This window comes from Chionomys nivalis, chromosome 18, assembly GCF_950005125.1.
Source record: "Chionomys nivalis chromosome 18, mChiNiv1.1, whole genome shotgun sequence".
Taxonomy (NCBI): Eukaryota; Metazoa; Chordata; class Mammalia; order Rodentia; family Cricetidae; genus Chionomys; species Chionomys nivalis.
In genome coordinates this window covers 47002041-47020518 of record NC_080103.1, presented here as the reverse complement: position 1 = coordinate 47020518, position 18478 = coordinate 47002041, and the positions used below count along the sequence as shown (strand labels likewise).

General features: G+C 38.3%; 1 protein-coding gene across 2 annotated transcripts in view; it reads right to left on the bottom strand.

Moving 5' to 3' along the window:
- The window catches only part of Eif4e (eukaryotic translation initiation factor 4E), a 35891-nt gene that overhangs the window by 6455 nt on the left and 10958 nt on the right, over positions 1-18478 (bottom strand). Inside the window, exons 2-4 of one of the 2 annotated variants that reach the window (XM_057793942.1) lie at positions 10869-10975; positions 2908-3003; positions 340-403 (exon numbers count right to left, since the gene is read on the bottom strand). In XM_057793942.1, the coding sequence (XP_057649925.1) occupies positions 340-403; positions 2908-3003; positions 10869-10975 (267 nt within the window). The remainder of the gene's footprint in view (positions 1-339; positions 404-2907; positions 3004-10868; positions 10976-18478) is intronic. The other variant, XM_057793943.1, reaches the window with a different exon arrangement.

Below are 18478 nucleotides of genomic sequence, written 5' to 3'. Positions count from 1 at the left end.
AAATTCCTGAGAAGCAGACACCTTTCAGAAGCTACAGTAGAAATTATGTAATATGAGCCAATTAAAGTCCTATCCTAGCACCTGACAAAGGTCTGTTTACAAATATCTCATGGGTTAAAAATGAGTTGACAAAGTCAGTCTACGAGTATATCCAGGAAGGGCTGCACAGGATTAGCAAGGCTCAAAGTCAATCCCAGGATGTTCCCATGAGTAACTGTGTCACCAGACTAGTGTACTCAAGCCTGGTAAAGCCAAGTGCCTGAATTTGTGGCCAGTTCTTACAAATACCTGAATGCTCTGGTCCTGTAATAAATATAAACAATCATTGATTAGGCATACCTTAAAAAGTGAGTAGTCACAGCCAGGCATTAAATTACTAGACAACTGGATATGGTTGTATAGACTAGGTAAAAGAAAATAATAATTAAAAACATAATATGTAATGCAGGATTTGGGTGCTTACATAGATATATATACAAACACACATATACACATATTTGGAAAATATGAAAAAACAAAAGTTTATGTATATTTTTCTTTTTGACTCTAATATCTGAAATGGACAAAACCAGTCTCAATAATGATTACATTCAAGAAATTTTATAACATAGATTACTACAAAGAACTATCTCAAATGACTTTATTTTAACAAAAATATTTCTATACATTTGTTTGTGAATTGGAAGAAAATGAAAACAAACCACCCAGACTGAATGGTTTAATCAACATTATCATCCCAGCAAGTATCCAGTATTGTATAAACACAATTCCAACTCCAAAAATGGTTCCAGGTCGGTCACACCTGGACGCTGGGGAGCTCGGGCACATACCAAGCTCACAGCCATATACTAATAGTTGGACCTGTATTTCCAAAATACTTAAACCATGGAACAGTATTTGAGATGTTTGATATTCACTGCCTGGTGTATCACTTATCTCTTGCAGTCTCTTAGAGTAAAACTGGCCTATCTTTAACACTGGATGGCAGGCATTATCTCAGTTACAGGTCTGCAAACTTTCAATGGCATTAAACGAGGCATGCTCTCCTGTGCTAACTTTAATTTTTGTCCAGGAATATTTTAGACAATTTTAAGAAAGAATTCTACATTTTATCAAATTACACAGATAATCCAGCTTGAATAAGATAATGCATAAGGTATCTAATGGTTCACTATTCCCAAACTACAACCTCAAGAATCTAAATATTACACGGACTAGATTAAAGCAAAATGGACTAAAGAATTGTTTAAATAAAATCTGCTACAAAAGAGTAAGAAATAAATAACTAGCCTAATATGTACATTAAAGTAAAGGATTCTTTCCAATCTCTCAGTTACAGTACCCAATGATTTCGCTTATACTAACTAAACTGTAGGTCTGTGTTCTAGAAGACAACAAATTAGAAACACAATTATATAAACTCGTAAAAGCCAAACAATCCAGATTACATGCAAATATGACTGGAAGTAGGGTTCAAGACTCTTCTTTTCCTTAGTAGGAAACTAGAGAGCTTTTTCTGTTTTTGTTTCTGAGACAGGGTTTCTCTGTAGCTTTGGAGCCTGTCCTAGAACTAGGTCTTGTAGAGCAGGCTGGCCTCAAACTCACAGTTTCCCAAGTGCTGAAATTAAGTGTGTGCCACCACGCCTTTAGTTGAGAGTTTCTTTTCGCGTGTGTAAAAGAAGGTTTCGTCGTAGTTACTTAAGAGTCTTGGAGTAAGCACAACTAGAGTATAAAAACCCCTTGATGCTTTCAAGAACTCCAATTAACTAGAAAACTAATTAATTAGCAGAGCTTAAATATACTTCTATCATAAAAACACTACAACGTTCTTACTAGAAAAAAAGTGAATTCAACAGTTTTATTCATTTTATACTTTGCCTTTTTAAATGTCTATTCTAAGGCAAGCATTGGAAATACATTGAATACTGACTGTGCCCTTGAAAAACATACAGCTGTGAATAACATGACTATAACCCATTTTTTTGTATTCAATTCAGCATGTATATTAACCTAACAATAGACTAGGTAACTTTGAGGTAACTCAAAGCATTCTAAAATTTTGCCTTTCACATTCTTAAACAGTATTTCCATATATATTCTCCAAGGAAATCAAAAAACTTTGGAGGAGCTAGAATGCAGCTCAATGGTACAGCACCTGCCTACCACATTTAAGTTTCCGTATCTAATCCTCAGAAAACAAAGACTAAGCTTCTAAGGCATAGGCGGTGTATGTGTGTATGTGTGCTATGCCTTGGGAGGTAAAGGTTAGTTCTAGAAGGCTAGGACATCCTGTCCCAAACACACACTTTTCAAAAAAGACTTTCAGCTTATCTTGTAAAACTTTACAATTCCAAGTCAACATTTTCCTACACTGCAAACTAAACCTAAAAGATAAAATATCTATTACTTTAACAAATTACAATAAAATTGATGAACTAACATCGCAAATACCATCATTCTCTTGACATGTCTCTGAATTCTAATCACTTCAGCTTTTGGTATCCTGAGCAGGAGAATTCCAGGTATCGTACTGAAAAACTGCAGAAATAAGGCTCTCCAGAACCCAGTTATAACTCAAATATATCTAGGTGACTGCACATGGGAACAAATTTCAAAAATGTCAAAAATTCTAAGACTGTAAAAGAGGATTCTCACAGAAAAACGAAGAACAAAGACTATTTAAATCTAAAGAGCTGACTATAAAGACCCTGTTTCTTTCTGCTGCTTGTGGGGGTGCTGGAGATCAAACATAGGGCTTTTGTAGAGACTAAACAATGTATAGTAAAAGCATAATCACCAATTCAAACATTTGTGAAGAGACAAATACACTTCATCTTTCATTTTGTGAATGATGTAAGATTAAAAAATTACACAACTTAAAAAAGTATAAATATCTTAATTACTTACGCCCAAAAGTCTTCAACAGTATCAAACTTAGAGATCAATCGAAGGTTTGCTTGCCAAGTTTTGCTTTTATCATTTTTAAAAAACCAGAGTGCCCACCTAAAAATAAAAAGTCAGCATATAAAAAAGTTGTTTACCCATCTTCATAGGAGATTTACTAGTCAAAAGGTAGAAATGTCCATCAGTAAGAAAATGATGTCAAATTATAGCACTGACATACAATAGAAAACTATTCACCCTTCAAGAGGAAACTCGGACACTCAGTATAACAAGGATGAATTCCAAGACCATGGGATCGTGTGAAATAATACCACCCAACACACACACACACACACACACACACACACACACACACAATTCTATGGCTCTACCTACATGAAGTGCCTAAGGTAGTCAGATTCAAGGAACAAAAGTGAGGCCAAGGGCTGGAGAAAATGGTGTTGGCACTTATTTAAATTAACTAGTTTCAGTTTAAAAGATGAAAAAAGGGTTAGGGAAATAGCACAGCAGGCAAATGCACTTACAGTAGAAGCCTGGTGACTGAGTTTGCACAACTGGAACCCAGGTAAAAGCCAGTTTTGGTTTGTCCTGTGATCTCCTGTTTGTGCTGTGACACAGGAAAACCTTTAGATATATAGATGCATATACACAAAAATAAACATATTTTAGGCAAGGGAGGTCTAAAACAGGGTTTCTCTGTGTAACCCTGGCTGTTCTCAAATTCTCTTTGTGGACCAGGCTTGCCTCTATGCTAGGACTAAAGGCATGTGGCATCATGCTGGCTCTAAAGCACATTCTCTACAGATGAAAACAGGTTCTGTTACACAACAGTGTGAGTGCAACTAACATCACTAAGCGTGGATCTGAAAGGTTAAGAGGGGCCGGACAGGTGGCCCAGTGGTTGAAGGCTGTAGCTGCTCTTCAGTGGACCCAGGCCAGGTTAATTCCCAGCACCCTCGTGGTGGTTCACAATTATCTTTAACTAGTTCCAGGATCTGATGCCCTCTCATGGCCTACATAGGCAGTATACACACACAGTGGGTACACAATCATACATGCAGGGTGAACACACACCCATATGCATAAAAATTACTCTAAAATGTTAAAAAAGAAATAAAGTTTAAGATAAACTGTTATTTGAACTTTACTATGTATATTTAATAAAAAAATTTTAAAAAGTAGTTTTTATTACAAAAGCAAACAATAGTTTTCATATTTTTCATTTAAAAAGCATGGATTTTAGCTGGGAAAATAGTGTTTACTAGTATAGATGAGGCTCTAGGTTTGATCCTAAGCTCCACAATTAAAACATATATATAACACTGTGTATCAACTACATAACAGATTTGCTGCAAAACAGACAATTATAGTGTACAAAATAATATGATAGCAGTTAAGAACAACTGTTTAAAGGCAAAATAGAGCAGAAATTAGTTAAAAGGAAAAAGGGGAGCAGAGAAGGGGAAAATCATTAAATGTTATGTTGTAGTCTAACACACTGAAAAATAAAGTTAAACAGATCCACAGATATGCTTTGAAATAATGTATGACAATTTTTGTATACTTGTGTATACTTCTGGCTAAAAGTTTTACTTCTAATATATAGTTTATAGAAGCCTTACACACACACACACACACACACACACACACATGTTTCTAAGGGTAATAAATTCTTACTCCCTGAAATACTATACAGTCATTTCTCAGTACCCTTAGGTTTGACATGCTCAGATACAAGCAACTTCAGAAAATATTTGAGGGAAGCACTTGCATCCATTCTGAAGAGGATTCTTCCCTGTACAATACAACTCAACAATCATTCAGAGTGTCTACACTGCTGATGTGGGATTCCCTTCTGTATGCTGTGAATGTTTCATTACGATTGGTTAATAAAGAAGCCACTTTGAGCCTATAGCAGGGCAAAATAAAGCCAAACAGGAAATCTGAACATAAATATATAGAGAGAAAGTAGGCGAAGTCAAAGAGACATCATGTAGCTACTGAAGTAGACAGATGCTGGAACGTTAATCAGTAAGCCACAATCTTGTGGTGATACACAGACTAATAGAAATGGGTTAATTTAAGATATAAGAGTTAGTTAATAAGAAGCCTAAGCTAATAGGCCAAGTAGTGTTTCTCTGCCTACAAGATGGCACCCATACATTTGTGGCTAACACTCATGGCCAGCCACACACTTTGGGTCTGGGTGCTTGTATGCCCACTCAGAGTTAGGAGGAAAGTAGCTGAAAGCATGCCTGCTGTTCAGCACCCCCACCTGGGCAAGCGGCTGGATTGGCATGCACAGGCAGGAAAGCATGGTGGATTCTAGATGCCATACACAGAGACATTTCCAGGCTGCACAGCACACTGCACGGCAGATTTAGCTTTTACTTAAGACACAAAGGGTTTATGTGCGTACAGTCTTTTCCAAAGTTAAGGTGGTCAGCATGGCTCCCACCCAGCAGTACTAGAGCTGGCGGTAAACATACCTCTGCCATATTGAAAGGTCAAGAGAGGTGGAGCCAGCATCCAGGGCTGAAGCAACCATACTGCTAACCATTTTAAAATGCTCCATGTCAGAAAATGATTACAGATATGCAATATAGACAGATTCAGATAAAAATGACCTCTGAATGGGTCACAGTGTTGGGTAAATGTATATAGGCTTAGGACAGAGAAGAAAGAATATAGACAGTTATAAAAAGAAAAATGATTAAAAAAATGCAACCAAGTCTTTAAAGAGATAGTAAAAGTAAGAGTACAGTCCGTCAAAAATTAAAGGAGTAGAAAAAAAAGTCACATAAAGATGGAATATACACAGAGAGTTTGAATTATGTATACTGTTGTCTTTATTATTTTTTGACTGCAGAGAGACATTTGATTGTGGGAGCTGCTAAGCCAAACCAACATATATGCTTTAAAGGTATCTTTAAAATATTTGGGTCTAAGGATATGTTGCTTTGAAAAAGAGGTTCTGGTTTTGCTTCCACAGAGGATAGAAAGCTGTGGATTCTTTACCAATTAATATGGTTTGGTCAAATAAGACCCTGTGAAGCAATGGCCCAGACGGAGCTACCATACAGGATACCCCCCAAAAGACCTGATCAACAGCACCCCCATCAGCAGGAAGTATTCTAGAAAACAGCACCCAAATTCCCTAAATGACCGTTTATAAATGTTTGTTTACATTTAAAGGGGGATATGTTATAGAGATGAATACTTTGTATTGGTATGGATCTTGGTTTATTGCTACAAATTTAAGGTCAATTTTGTTATGTGTATTTCTGCCCTTGGTTAAGGTAATGTGTTTGTGCAGCTCGTTTAAAAATGTAATATAATTATAATTAATTAATATAATAAATAGTCAAGCTTGTAGTCATGTTAGGTTTTGTAGGTGTAGAGAAATATTTCAGATGGATAGGTATCCTTCAAACTTTTCAAAGACTAAAAGAATATGGCATTTAAAATGTTTCAAGAACTTAGGACTTTTATGACAATGAGATACATCTGCTCCTGGCAGCATCAATCTGCTTCAAGAGGATGATGGGCATCATAGAGGCTCCTTATGGAGTTTCTTTAGTCATTTGGACAAGAAACTGCTCTTGCCTGGACTGCTTGATAATATGCTGTATGAACTGGACATACGGGACCCACAGAAAAAATGACTGCTTAACTTGCCTAAAGGTGAAGACAGTCCTTCAGGGTTCCTGCTTCATGAAAGAGTCTGTCAAACATTCTTCAGGATACAGAAGAAAGTGACTGACAAACTGCCAATAAAGGCCAAACAGTATTTCAAATTTCCTGCTTTATGGAAAAGTCTGCCGGATATTATGGGTCTATAGGCTGAAGACGGATGCCCCCAATGTTATTTAAGAACTTTGGGTGATTGTCTAGGCAAGGAGATGTCTCTGTCAATTCTAGAGTTTTGAAAATCGCTAACAACGTACTTCCTGTTAATTTAGGTAATATTATATCCTTCTGGGGTCTTTGAATAGTTGAAGAAAAATACAGTTTTCCTTAGTTATGATAAAGGATAAATTAGATATAAAACTTTTGACTCATGAAGATAGGACAGATGATAGAATATTTTCCTTAATTTGTCAAATGTAAATGGAGTAAACATTATAACTATAATTTTTGCTTTATACCTCTTTTATTATATGTAATTTTACTATGTTAGAGTTAAAAACCTTCCTTTTCATTTAGACAGAAAAGAGGTGATGTGGGATTCCCCTCTGTATGCTGTGAACTCATTTTATTGCCACTGGTTAATAAAGAAGCTGGTTTGGGCCTATGGCAGGGCAGAATAAAGCCAGGTGGAAAATCTGAATAGAGAGATATAAAGAGAAAGTAGGCAGAGTCAGAGACGCCAAGTAGCTGCTAAAGGAGACAAAGGCCAAGCTTTACCCACTATGCTACAATACACAGAATAATAGAAGTTAATATAATGTGTAGAAGTCAATAAGAAGCCTAAACTAATAGGCCAAGCAATATTTTAATTAATATAGTTCCTATGTGATTATTTCAGGTCTGGGAGGCCAGGAAACAAACCAATAGTCTCCATTTACACACTGTGTGAGGTAGTATAATCTAGAGATCACTCTAAAATGCATCTTTTCAAGTTAAAACCTCAGCCTACAAAAATTATCTCAGTTGCATGTGGTAGCTCAAACTTGAACTCAATCCTAAAACTCAATGGGCTCATAGAGTACAACTGGAAGCAATCCTGGGCTACTTAGTGAGTGCCAAGCTATGTTGGGCTACAGTATAAGCACCTTTCTCACTAAATTCCTATCTGTTTACATGTCCTTTACACATTCTACATATAAAACACATCTACCGTTTAACCTAATACTGTTTTGAATGGCGATATAAATGAGCCATTTTTTCTCCACTTTCACTTGAAAAACTGAAAACCTATACTTATTTCTTGGGGGAAAAATGAATAAGCCTATTACTTTAAATTATGAGTATTCAGTATAAAAATTATAATTATTTTGCAAAAAAGTTTGCAGTTGTTGCAGTAAGCTTGACAATTACACAAAACAATGGTATTTCTGGTAAGTTTAGAGGTGATATGTTTGATGCTTTAAATGCAACGTGTCCACATTGTTAGGATAAGCATAATTCACTGAACTATTCTCAGAGCAATCAATAAATCATGCTACAAAAATCACACACAAATAAACAACCAGTTCCAAATATTAAAATAGCCAATGAATTCCAATGCCGTGTCTTAGAATTACTCTAAGAATATAGTTAAGTGGGAACACAAAAATAAAAACTCTGGAGTCCACAGTGCTGTTTTAAGAGTTTAAAAGGAAGTCAGGTGTGGTGGCACTGGGGAGGCAGAGGCAGGGGGATCTCTGTGACTTTGAGGTCAGTCTGGTCTACAGAGAGAGTTCCCCAACAGCTAAAGCTACACACACAAAAAAACCCGTCTCGCAAAACAACAACAGCAAACAAACAAAGTTTAAAAGGAGGGTCCGGAGAGAGCACTCATCAATTAATAACACTTACAGAGGAAGCATGTTTGGTTCCCAGCACCCATACAGTAGTTCCCAGCCAGTATGTTTAACTCCTATTCTAAGGGATTTGACACCTGGCCTCCATGGGCACTGCATGTACATGGTACACTTGGAAACAATACACATAAAAACAATAAATAATCAATTTAAAAGGGAACACACAAGATCAAGCTTTTGAGAAATTATTGAAAACAAAATGATATAATCATGAGACATTAGCATATATTTATTTTAAAAACTACTACATGGTAAACTTTTACTAAGACTGACAGGATATCCAGAAGACATGGGGAAATTGATATTTGCCTACATAAATATTAAAGTCCTTTTTAAATCAAATCCCAAACAATTCAGAAAACCTAATAAAAGTAAACTGGAACTGCACTTTACTGATTTAATATCCCTACTATTTGAAAGCCTGGAAATCAACTTTAAGATATTTCAAAGAAAGAAAAAAAAGGATACAGGTAAAAAACACAGAATGGGCTGTCCCGAGAGAACACCACAGGTGATCAAAGGAGGACAGAAATGTTCTAAACTTCAATAAAGAAGTACATACACAGTAAGAAACCTGGTTTCCCACTTCAGACTGGCACCCATCTGGTCTGAACAACTTATACACATGTGGGCACACAACAGCTCTGACCAGCACACACCACTTTTAACAAAGGGGAGGAAGACAAACACACTACCAGAGAAAGCAAACACACTTTATATACACTGTTCTCTGCTCATTAATAAATCCTGTAATTGTTAAGGGTTTAAAAGAAAACACAAGGGGCTAGAGAGATGGCTCAGTGGTTAAGAGCACTGCCTGCTCTTCCAAAGGTCCCGAGTTCAATTCCCGGCAACCACATGGTGGCTCACAACCATCTGTAATGAGATCTGGCGCCCTCTTCTGGCCTGGAGGCAGAGCACTGAGAATACATACATATTATGTATACATAATAAATAAATCTTTAAAAAAAAAATAAAATACAAAAACTACCAAATTTATGGTAAGTCGGTAATGATTCAAGTACCAAAATGTACTTTACAAAAAAAGATTAGAACTTATAGAGAAAATGAAATCTCCTAGGAGATCCCACTAAGATTGAGTAAATCTGTTTATTTTCCGTGATCTCACTTCTTTCAAGTACTAAGGTGTGGATTAATTCCCTCCATAAGAGCAAACTAATAACTCTGCTCAGATGACTAAACGACAGAGTAAGCTGTGTGTGTGTGTTGTGGGTGTGTGCGCGCGTGCAAGCCTGGTGCCATGGACTTGTGAAGGTGGCCTGGATCCCCTGAAATGCGAGTTACTGGCGGTTGTGAGATCCACCGGAGTCCTGTGAAGCAAACCGGGTCCTCTGCAAGAGCAATCAGTGGCTGTAACCACGGAGCTCCAACCCCTAGAGGTAGCATTCATAAAACACCACAAAAAGGACAAAATGAACTTTAGGGTTCTGGTGTTGTGCTATCACCTTGAATTTTATCAACTTTTTATGATTTGTTTTTGCAAAACTGAGGGCCAAACCTAGAAATTTACACTTGCTAGGCAAACGCTCTACTACTGAGCTACATCCCTAATCCTCATCCTATTTTTCTTGTAAAGACCATTTAGGAACAGTGACAATCCTCACCATCATACAGAATTAATTATGTTTCTCAGTGAGGGTGGATACACTGAATCAAGGGTCTCTCCTATGAAGAAACATTTTATCATTTTAGTTGTCAACAATATGATAAAGGACAAAAATATGACAATTACAAACGGGCCTGCAGACTTTCAAAGTAAATTCAGTGAAACTTCTGTCTCAGGCAAACATACATAGAAACTAGAAACTGGGCCTTCATAAGTCAGTTCCAGTTTACTTTTCTCCAGGTTTATGTACATTTCGAGGTTCCATTTTCTTTCCACCATCAGTTGTCAGTGAAGTAAAAATTATTTTCATTACATAATCTGAAAAACCAGTTAACTAAACCAGAAAAAGACTGGGAGATATAGGTATAGCTAGAGAAAACTTTATAGAGAACTCTCACCCATCTTCTCGTTGCACTGTTAATTATGAAAATGGACCTTCTTAGTCCCCATCTCATCTCAATGTGCCAACCTCCTCTCACCTACACACACCCATCTCCTTTCTCAGTCTGCCTTCACTGTCCATTTTATCTTCCTTTATACACTTTTCAAATGTTTCAATCTCTCATTCCTTCACCTATACTTTACTAAAATCTTTGTTGAAGTCAGCAGAGTTATTTTAATTGTCCAACCCAACAGAAACTGTGGCACCTTGACTCAGCCATGTTCCTGGTTCTCATGGTCGACCACGGTCCTATTTTTATGATTCTATACTTCAGAAAAGCATTCCTTCTCCTAACAAAAATCCTCTGGGGGATGATACCTGAGCATGTATGCCTAAAACCAGTCATACCGAGTCTGTATGAGAAGCTCACCTGTTCTGGAGAGGGTGTTTGATATAGTGCTCTGGGTTGGCAACCTCCTGACTGGATTCTGTTTTCTCCTCTTCCGCAGGTGGGGGATTAGTAGTAGGGGTGGTTTCCTAATGGAAAATAATGCACAGTAAAATTTTTAAGATTTTTAAACAAAGTCACGACAGCAATATGATAAACACGTTTTATACAAAGAATTAGACTACAAACCAACCTCTAGGGCAGTTAGACCACTTTTCATTAAGACAAAAACGCTTCTCAAATTTAAGTGATTTTTATAAAAAATGTAGTTACCCTATTTGCACATTTTTAGACCATCAAAGATTATATATAAAATTCAATGACTCAACTTTTTATTTATTTATTTATTTATTTATTTTTTTTTCGAGACAGGGTTTCTCTGTAGCTTTGGAGCCTGTCCTGGAACTAGCTCTTGTAGACCAGGCTGGCCTCGAACTAACAGAGATCCGCCTGCCTCTGCCTCCCGAGTGCTGGGATTAAAGGCATGCGCCACCACCGCCCGGCTCAACTTTCTTAATATGTTAAAATATTTTATTTTTTTGAGACAGGGTCTCATTATATAGCCCTGGCTGGACTGGAAGAAGATTTGCTTATTTCTGCATCCTGAGTGCTAGGATTAAAATCATATGCCATGACATACAACTAAGCACATTCATTTTTAAAATGTTGCTTCCTACAGAGTACAGATGGTGGAGCTGCAGTGCATTTATATATTTAAAAAAAAAATCTTAAAATGGGCATGGTGCTTTGCATCTGTAATTGAAGGACTTGGGAGGCTAAACCAAGACTCAATGTTCCAAGCCAGCCTATGCTGTTTAGCCATTTTGAGGTCAGTCTGTGCAACTTTGTGAAACCCTGTCTCAAAAATCAATGTAGCTGAGGCTGGTTTCCAGCTCACCACTGTAGTAGATGATGATGACCTTGAGTTACCAGTGCACCCACCATGCATGCCTGTTTTTTCCAACACCCACATTTACCAGGATTGTCAGATTTGAACGCATTCAAACAAAAAAAGTAAAGGCTAACAATAGATTATGGCTACTCTCAAAATAACACATTTTTAACCTAAGAGACAGGTTGCCCTTGAATGGCCACTGTATATAAGTAATCACACACAGGCAGACCAGAAAAGAGCACAGCCATAAAGTGGTGCTGTGTTATCTAGAGGATCATGAACAATACCTGAGAGCGGGGTGGTCATAGAACCGAAGAGTGTGGGCAGTATGCTACAGAGACTATGACGGCCTCAGATGTCAAGCTAAAGTACACCTCATCGTTTAAGAGTGGAAGCCACTAACTACCAGCTCAGAGAGATTAAATACCCATAGCAAGTAAGTGAAGAGAAAAATACTGTCAGTTCAAGCACAAAAGAATAAACTTGGTTTTAGATCAGCTAAGTTTATACGGGTCAAATAAAGAGTTCAGTACTGTACTTTAGGGATCCCAGGATTAGTAAACTGTGTACCAACAGCAGAAAGTTGAAAAAAAAAGGAAAAAGCCAAGCATAAGCAGGATAAATCTAACTAGCTGGAAACCACGCGCGCACACACGCGCGCGCACACACACACACAGACAGAGAGAGAGAGAGAGAGAGAGAGAGACAGACAGACAGACAGACAGACTCAGCCTCTTCAGTATTCTGTAAAAACTATCACATGTCAACAAGTTAATATTATCAATGTGTCAGTCCTAATATGGCTCAGTGTTTCCTGGGTCTACCCTATGTCTGTGTTATTTTCTATAATAAATGTGATGAAATTTTAAATTCTCACTTGGATCACATCAATTTTTCATTAGTTCCTGGTATGCTTGTTGTGGTTTTAAATATTCAAATCTGTCACCAACTAGCAAGGCAAACATGCATTTAACCATCTCTTCTGGACATAAAGATTAGTTAGTGTCTACCACTACCTTCACACCACAAAAAACTGGGGCTTTCCTTCTAGAAAGGACATCCTAACCTTTCGTCTTCAAGTGTATAAAGCCCCTCAGTTTAGCACATAGCTCCTTTAGCACTAATATAGATTCGAAGCAGTAACTCCAAGTGTGACCCCACACCATACTGCTGGTCTATAGGGAAGTTATTGAAATGTAAAATAAACATTTGGGAATGTTTACAACACCTGACAGTAATTATATATCTACTAAAATCAATCACATGCCTTTTTCATAGTATGTATCATTTTATAAAAACTTTTTTGGAGGCAAGATTCCATGTAGCTAAACTGGCCCCAAAGAGATTAAGAAACACAGGGCAGAAGAGCTTGAATTCCTGATCCTCCAGCATCTACCATCTAACAGACTAAACCTAGCTTCAGTCAGCAATTTAAAGAACACAAGTTTTTCACTCCTACGTGGGATATAGTGGGCTCGATTCATATCTACATCCATGTTATAACCCAGTTCTGTCATTCATATTGTGCAATTTTGTGTCAGTTTTCCTGTCCCTCGCCTTCCTCATCATAAAGTCTGCATCACGCACTAGTGGTGCACATCTTTAATCCCAGCATTCCGGAGGCAGAGGCAGGCAGATCTCTGACAGTTCGAGACTAGTCTGATCTACAAAGAGAGTTCCAAGACCACACAGAGAAACCTTGATTCAAAAAGCCTAAAAGATGAGCACTGCAGCACTTATCCGAGAAGACTCACTGCTGGAACTAGATGAATCAACAGATGAAAAGCTTTCCTTCAACTGTCAATCCACCAGGAATGTACACTCTTCCAGGGAATAACCTAAGGGCATTTCTATTATAGAGTTTCATTTCCTTATTTATCTGGAATGGTTCCAGAATTATAAACCTTTTAATAAATATGTATATATTTAATTACATATGTGTGCACATGCATGCAGGTGTCCACTGAAGTCAGAGGCAAATGATCCCTTCTGGAGCTTGTAACCAGTGGTACCAATGTGGATGCTGGGAACCAAACTGGGTTACTCTGCAAGAACAATCCATGCCTTTAACCATTAAGCCATCATTACAGCCTCTTATTTCATGTTTCTTAAAAAACAGGAAACTATGCTGGGTGATGATTGTGCATATCTTTAATATCAGCACTTGGAAGAGAGGTAGGCAAATCTCTGAGTTGTAGGTCAATCTGGTCTACAGGGCAAGTTCCAGGCCAGCCAGAGCTACAGAGGGAAACACTGAGAAACTATATACTAACTATATTGTTCCTGGCTGCAAATACACTGTGTGGATGGAGATTTTACTAGGTCTGCTATGATATGCACATTTGCTCTCCTCTTTGTATCATGTCTACCCACTGCTTCTGGGGAGCCAGCAGGAGCCATCACTGTAGTCCTCTTAGACTAGAGAAACCCAACACTGTGAAGTCACTCTATAGTAACACTCCAGACAACACAAAAGACACTCCTAGTCCCTTTTCTGTTCTGAAACTTGGGTCTCATTTTCTGTGCTTTTGTATATTTTAATGAATGGCTAGAACATAATATGTAGCTGAACTATTTATTAAAGGAATATAATGGATACCGAAGTCAAGAATCAAATTAAAGATCAAAGGAGCTGGAGAAAGAAATATACTGCAGGTCTGGCAAACTTGCTCACCTACCATCCTGGGGTTGCAAGCAATGCTGCAAATAAGAGCTCTTATTTGCATTTCCCAGGCTCTGACTTCACTACCACAAATTTCCTCTAATGACATGAATGTAATCCCAGATCTGCCAATCTCTGATGGACTAAGAGGAAATATTACAAAATAGGGTGCATGTAGGGGGAGCCTACAGTACAGATCTAGTTGTAGTCCTTATCTGACAACTCCTTTAAATTTTAATTAGTTGGGTGACACTTTTTAAGAACAGGGATTTAAGTGACTAAAATTCCCTAAGCATCAACTCATTTGCAAAGAGTTGTGATGGGTTTTTAGTGATAACCCTACAGTCTGGCACACAACTCATCAACAGGTGACTATTTCAATTAGTCATCAGTTCTGTCAGGTGCTATGACTTTGAAAAGCCAGCAGACAAGTAAATGAAGCATACTGAACAAGATTTCCAAACTCCGGGGTGCTCTGGCTAGACCCTTCAACTTTACCATAAGGAAACAAATTGAAGAAGTTGAATCATTAGCATTCATATCTCAGCAACTTATCACAGGAGTTGACCTTACCTGCCTGGTGCATGCTCTTTAAATTACAGTCCTTGACTCAACAGTTTTGTTTATCCATCAGACCTTTCCAACCCAATCACAACATAGCAAATGTAGTTACGTGAAGAAAAAAAATGCTGGTGACTTGTTTGGAAATGACTACCCACATGATCATCATACCCAAAATGACTCTCATGTCAACGCTTCCCTTCCTGAAGAAACCAAGTAATTATGCAAGCATAATGTCACAGCAGTAACTAATGGACAAAGCAAGACTGGTAACTAGCTCCAGTGCCCCCTGCATATCCCTTGCTTTGCTGCTTACAAACTTAACATCAACAAGGTCAAGGCCCTAAGTCAAAGGTACAGATGAGGACTGGTGAAAAACACAGAAACAGCACTTAGATTTTTGAAAATGGGAACTTCAACCCTCACATCTCATGAAAACTGTTAATTTTCACTTTTTGTTGTTGCTTTCTCACTTAGGCATCAGCTGGTCTCAAACAGTAGTGATGTTCCTGCCCCAGCCTCTGGAATGATAGAATTACAAGTATGAGTTATTATGCCAGTCTCCTGAAAATTTTAACTTGATCAGTGTTAAGTAGTTACTGTCAAGTAATGTGCTACCTCTATGTTCATTATCCCTATACATTCAAACATCACAGTGCCGAAGAGATGGCTCAGCAATTATGTGTACCAGCTACCTCCCAAAGGATTAAATTTCGGCACCCCTCATGTGGGGTGGTTCACAACCACCTGTAAATCCAACTTCAAGGAACCCAATGCCTTCTTCTGGCCTCCACAGCCACCTGCATTCATGTTCCCATACTCAGTCATAGACTCATACTCATACACACACACACACACACACACACACACACACACACACACATTTTAAAAGGTAACAAGAGTGCCTATCTTATAGGTAACCAATCAAATGTTTTAATGAATGATTGTACTATCATCTCAGAAAGCTATGTGTAGGAAAACAGAAGACAGTGGGGATGGAGCAGTATTATACTGTAGCATGATTAATACAAACCCAGAGACAGAAATTAGGGTTCAACCTGAAGGTCAGAAAAGCAAAACAGCCTGCCACTGGCTCTAACCTCTACCTCAGTCCAAAATGGTGATCCTGCCTCCAGGAATCTCAGAATGAGACTGAGAGCTTCTCCTCGTATAATCATCTCTAGTGCTGGGATTAAGGGTGTGTACCATTACCAACCAACCAGTTTCTATGGCAAACTAGTGTGGCTACTGGGATTAAAGGTGTATGTCACCACTGTAGGCTGATCAGTGTGGCTGTTTTATTCTCTGATCGTCAGGTAAGCTTTATTAAAATACAAATGAAATGCTACTACATTGTACTGAAACCTATTTTTTGTGTGCTAACTTAAAAATATTAAAAACTATAGTACAAAGCAATTAAAACACACTAGTACAGCAAAAGCAGAAAGAGGGACACTGAGAAGGCAGAGGGACAAGAGGTAACTGGGTCAATGCAGACCAAGCTGGCAGTTCCTTCAGTGCAGTAAAGGGATATGCTGACGGAAAATGTATTAAGGAAGCAGATTCCTCAATTCCCTCTGCTATTCTCAACCTACTGGGACTGCTGTCCTGAGTTCAAAAATAAGTAGCAATCTTGAAGGAAACAGGCAAAGAAAAGTATGAGTGCGCTTTCTCTCTCTCTCCTCTCTCTCTCTCTCTCTCTCTCTCTCTCTCTCTCTCTCTCTCTCTCTCTCTCTCTCTCCCCTCTCCCTCCCTCCCTCACACACACACACACACAGAGAAAAAAAACCAAAGTTATGATTTTACATGCACATATAACAATTACAGGAAGCTATAAAAGTGTAGTGATACTTTGTGATGTAACAAATAAAGCTTGCCTGAAGATCAGAGTGCAGAGTTAAGCCACTAGTTAGTCACAGAAGCCAGGTAGTGTTGGTACACACCTTTAATACTAGTACTTGAGAGTCACAGGCCTTAATCTCACCACTAGGTAGATGAAGACAGGAAGCGATATGGCTGGGCAGAGAAAGGGGAGGAGACGCAGAGAAAGGAATATAAGGCGGGAGGAGACAGGAGCTAAGAATTCAGACTGAGGATTCATAGGAACAGGATCTTGCTTATTTGGTCTGAGCATTCAGAGAGATCAGAACTCTAGTGGCTAGCTGCTCTGCTTCTCTGACCTTCCAGTTTGATTCTGGGATTTCATTTAATAAGACAAATTACAATTCACACAAAAAGGATCAGAAAGAAAAACATCGACAAATTAAAAATAAGATCTTGGTGGATCTCAGTGAGTTCGAGGCCAGCCTGGTCTACAAAGCGAGTTCCAAGACAGTTGGAACTATTACTCAGAGAAACTCTGCCTCAAAAAAATCAATCAATCAGACCGAAAATATTAGGAAATACATAAAATTTCCCCCCAAATAGTCTAAATTCTTAAGAAAAAAGAGGAAAACTGTTAGCGAATGAACACCAATAGACTTGTCAGTGATGGATTTGAGCTGTCATGTCTAAGAATATCCAGTCTTCCTGCTGTGTGACTGGAGACAGCCAAAGTGTAACTTTCTTAGCTGTCCCAAATCTCTCAGCTCAGACTCCAGCCGCCTCCATCATGCCACCTAGGTTCAAGCAAAATCCTGTGTCTGAAGTGCACAGGTTGTTAAATCTGCCTGCTCTGCCCCCCCCCAAAAACAAACAAAAAAAATACATGAAAATAAAAATAGAAGATTGGTGGCGTTAAAAGACAAGAGTCATGAGCACTATGGTGAAAGCGACCAAGGTAAGAAAGCACCTCCTGTCTCTGTCTGGACTATCAAAGCCCTCAAAGAACTGCCAAAAGAAAAACATCACCAAGGAGAGGAACTCTTTTGCTGCTGATTGGTTTTTCGAGGCAGGGTTTCTCTGTTAATAGCCCTGGCTGTCCTAGAACTCACTTTGTAGACCAGAATGGCCCCAAACTCATAACTCTGAGATCCACCTGCCTCTGCCTCCTAAGTTCTGAGATTAAAGGTATGTGCCACCACCACCACCTGGCTGAGGGTAACTATTATGAACAAAGATATCCCAGAGAACTTTGTGGAGCTACTACAAAGTCTGTGGCTACAATGCTGTTGGCTACCACCTTCATGACACCAACAGTGGTACAATGGAATAGTCAACTAGTTAAGAATTACAAAGGAAAATATTCCAATAAATAAAATTACAAAAATAAAAAAATTCAGGAGGCATCAGAACAATGGATGAGAACATGTATGCTAATAGGTACAAAAGGAAAACAAGTCATTGTGTAAATGAACAAAAACTTATGAACAGCTACAATAGATGCTGAAGATAGAGTGGCTTCAAATACCAATACAGGCATAATACTGCTTAGTTACCAAGGTCTCAAAACCATTTCATTTCCATGTACACCTACTTACTTATTCTGACAATTTCATACATGTATATCAACATTCATCCCCAGCGCCCTCTCTT